Raw genomic sequence first — 3,454 nt, 5'->3', positions numbered from 1 at the left:
GATGTAATGCGACCCACATTCCGAGCGTCCACCGCCAGCATCAGGGCCGTCGGGTCGGGATCGGACGGCCGGAGATCTCGCGGCGTGGGCGCAGCAGGCCCATGTGTCCCGTTCGGTCAAAGGGCGACGTACACGTGTCACGCCCCATGCGTCTGAACGGTTGACCGTTGCGCGGCGCCTTGACCAGCGTGACCGGCTGCCGCCGGTGGACGCCGCTGACTCACGCCCGTGACCGTGGACCGTTCCCACCCCATCATCCCGCCCAGCCATTACGGTGTGTGATTAGTAAACTCGCTAGCTTAGCTTCGGCATGAAGGCTAAGCATAGTGCTCTCTGCGGTGAAGACGAGGGGAAGAAACCAAAATGAGGGGGAGGAAGAGGCCAAGAGATGGACATCTCATTTGGGCCTAATCAATTGGGGTAGAAGATTTTTTTTTGTTTCTTGCACAAAAGATTTGCCAAAAGGCAATGGGAAAAAAATCGTCCCTCCCTCCCACCCAACCATCCATCTCCCCTCCCTCTCTACATCACCGCTCTGTCTCTCTCTCGCTCGCTCACACACACGCGGCCGCACACCTCTCGCTGTCGCCGTGGCTCGCCTCACTAATCACTGCGCCTCCACCACCACCACCATACCACCACTACTAGTACCGCCCCGCCCCCCACAGAGCCGTATCCTCTCGCTTCCTTCTCGATCTCTCCTTCTCCCCCACCCCTCCTCCGCCGTTCCGTTTCATAGGCGGGGCAAGTTCGTGAGCGGCAAGAACCATCGCAAGAGCATAGCCCCCTATGTCATCGATCCAAGAGTTCATGTTCCAGGACGAGCTCGCCTCGCTCTTCACGCAGCGCCCGGGACCGGGGATGCACCAGCAGCAGCAGGACTCCTGGTTCGCCGACTTCATGCACATGGATCACGGCCAGCTGTGCTGGGAGCAGGAGATACCGCTGTCGGCGGAGGACTTCATCAAGCGGGAGCCGGTGGTGGAAACCGCAGGCGGCGACGGCGGCGCCCGCACGCCCAGCGCCGGCGGCGGGACGCCCAACGCCACGTCGTCCATGTCGTCCTCGTCCAGCGAGGCCGGCGGGGGAGCTGCCGGAGCTGGCGCGGGGGAGGGAGACTCGGCGGGCCGGTGCAAGAAGGAGGAGGGCCATGGGGACGACGGCAAGGGGGACGACGACGATGAGGGTGACAAGGCCAAGAAAGGGTGAGTTGGACTGCATTAACTTCTTCTACTGTGATTTTCTTTCCATGCCCACAAATCCCGGGGTCCTTTCTCCAGATTTCTTCATCTTGCTTCTAATTATAATCATCCTACTGGTACCTTTTTGGAGTTAGATTTTGGATGCGGGCTAGATTTCGTTTCCTTAATTTGCTTGATGCTCATTCATTCATTCATTCCTTCAGATTTGTTCTATTCCTTGCTTCTTCTTTATTCCCTTTTAAGGTAGTTTGGCTGGGCAAGGTGTGAACAGAGCTAGGGTTTCACACTTGGCTCTCACATGCCGCACAAAGCACAAAATTAATAAATCATATGTCCTGCCTTTCTTGATTGCTTGCTTCATCCCCAAGATCTTCACACGACTTGAGCAAATTCGTCTCTTGCATTTTTGCACTTTATGATTTGATGGCCCCATATATCTTGGCTAGATCATTCCCAAAAATCTACTATTTTGAGATAAAGCCACACCCAATTCAGAGATACTTTCACCTCTCTCGGATTTCCTCAGATTCCTTTTCGGTGCAACCTAGCATATATTTAGATGTAGCTCAATCTTGATGCATCTCCTATAAAATCTTCTTAAGTGCATAAAAGGGGGCAGCAAAAAGGGCCAGGCACAGTGTGAACTTCCTAAAGCCATGTGCACCCTTATTCAGGCACAGCCAACAACCATGTTTGAACGGGATCTGTATATCTTAGTCGATCACTCGTCGTATGAACAAAATCTCTGTCCATAGCTACGTCTAGACCCATGTAGCAAGCGAAATGGCATACGATTCCGTCACTTTCTAGTGCTGCTAATGATGTATGTTCTCACCGATCGACGCGTAATCTGAAACTTTTCAGGGCGGGCGCCAAGGGAGGCAAGGCTGGCAAGGGAGAGAAGCGGCCGCGTCAGCCGCGATTCGCCTTCATGACCAAGAGCGAGGTCGACCACCTCGAGGACGGCTATCGCTGGCGCAAGTACGGCCAGAAGGCCGTCAAGAACAGCCCATATCCAAGGTACCTACTTCTGCTCTACCCTTGTATAGCTAGTTGCACCATGTGTGTGAGAGAAGAGTGATGTGACAATCAACAATTGCTAATGGCGACCGTGGTCGATCGGTGCAGGAGCTACTACCGGTGCACGACGCAGAAGTGCGTGGTGAAGAAGCGGGTGGAGCGGTCGTTCCAAGATCCGGCGGTGGTGATCACCACGTACGAGGGCAAGCACACGCACCCCATCCCCTCCGCGCTCCGCGGCAGCACGCACCTCCTCGCCGCGCAGGCCGCGCACCTGCACCACCAGCACCATGGCGGCCACCTCGGCATGCTGCAGCACATGGGCGGCGCCGCGGCGGGCTCACTGTTCGGGCGGAGTGGCGGCATCGACGTGCTCGGCGGCCTCCTGCAGCAGCAGCAGCAGCGCGCCAACCACGGCATGATCGCATCGACGCAGGGTCTGGCCGCCGGCACGATCGGCAGCGGGGGGAGCGCCACGGCGGCGGCGGCGGCCGCGTCGTCTCCTCCGTCGCTCCAGATGCAGCACTTCATGGCGCCAGACTTTGGGCTCCTGCAGGACATGATGCCATCCTTCATCCACGGCGCCGGCGGCAACAACAACAATATCCACCCCTCGTCACCGTATGGGAAGCTTCACTAATTAGATCGATAGCTAAGCTAGCTAGAGATAAGATTTGGTTGGTTCTTGCAGTTCAATTAACACCCCCGACCGAATTTATCTTGTTTTCCTTGGTTATTTCCGCTTGTTTCCGGTTCTTGATTTGTTTCCTCACAATCGATCCCGTGATGCGAGATGGTACACAGAATGAGTTTTTCTGGGTCGTCTCGCATCATTCCGATGGATCTAGCTAGCTCGTCTCGTAGTAGTAGCACTGTACTAGCAGTTCATGTACATGTAAGTACCTAATTCCCCAATCCATGCATTGCAAAACCCTGTTGCCGGTACTGACCATGCATGAGCTGCTGTATGATAATTTTATGCTCCGTTTCTCCTGGCTAGCTAGCTCGATCCATTAATGCAACACTGGCTAAGAATGCACATAGTACATGCTTGCATGTTTGGTATGGTATTAAGGTTTCTTGCTTGCATGCATGGCAACCGATCGATCATGCATAGGCTTCATTAATTTGCTGTTGGTGGCTACTGTGGCAAGAAGATAGATGTGGTAGTGCAACGATCTTGGCTAGCTAACTTGTCATCAACTCGTGATGGGATTGTTCCTGTGGTTGGT

General features: G+C 54.7%; 1 protein-coding gene across 1 annotated transcript; it reads left to right on the top strand.

Annotated features, from left to right (window-relative positions):
* The first annotated feature begins 698 nt into the window (after nt 1-698).
* Nucleotides 699-3,070, top strand: LOC124666364 (WRKY transcription factor 23-like). The gene is made up of 3 exons (XM_047203698.1): nt 699-1,205; nt 2,067-2,222; nt 2,331-3,070. Exons 1-3 carry the CDS (start codon nt 790-792, stop codon nt 2,860-2,862), a joined length of 1,104 nt encoding a protein of 367 aa, XP_047059654.1. The 5' UTR covers nt 699-789; the 3' UTR covers nt 2,863-3,070.
* Nucleotides 3,071-3,454: the final 384 nt, after the last annotated feature.

The sequence above is a fragment of the Lolium rigidum genome, chromosome 6 (genome assembly GCF_022539505.1).
Source record: "Lolium rigidum isolate FL_2022 chromosome 6, APGP_CSIRO_Lrig_0.1, whole genome shotgun sequence".
Classification (NCBI taxonomy): domain Eukaryota; kingdom Viridiplantae; phylum Streptophyta; class Magnoliopsida; order Poales; family Poaceae; genus Lolium; species Lolium rigidum.
This window is presented reverse-complemented; position numbering and strand designations above follow the sequence as displayed.

What these genes read in the sequence shown, in the direction of transcription:
- LOC124666364 (XM_047203698.1), top strand. Translation starts at nt 790, where the DNA reads ATGTCATCGATCCAAGAGTTCATGTTCCAGGACGAGCTCGCCTCGCTC. An exon ending in GGTGACAAGGCCAAGAAAGG is followed by an intron (nt 1,206 to 2,066) that starts GTGAGTTGGACT and finishes GAAACTTTTCAG; the next exon opens with GGCGGGCGCCAAGGGAGGCA. An exon ending in AAGAACAGCCCATATCCAAG is followed by an intron (nt 2,223 to 2,330) that starts GTACCTACTTCT and finishes CGATCGGTGCAG; the next exon opens with GAGCTACTACCGGTGCACGA.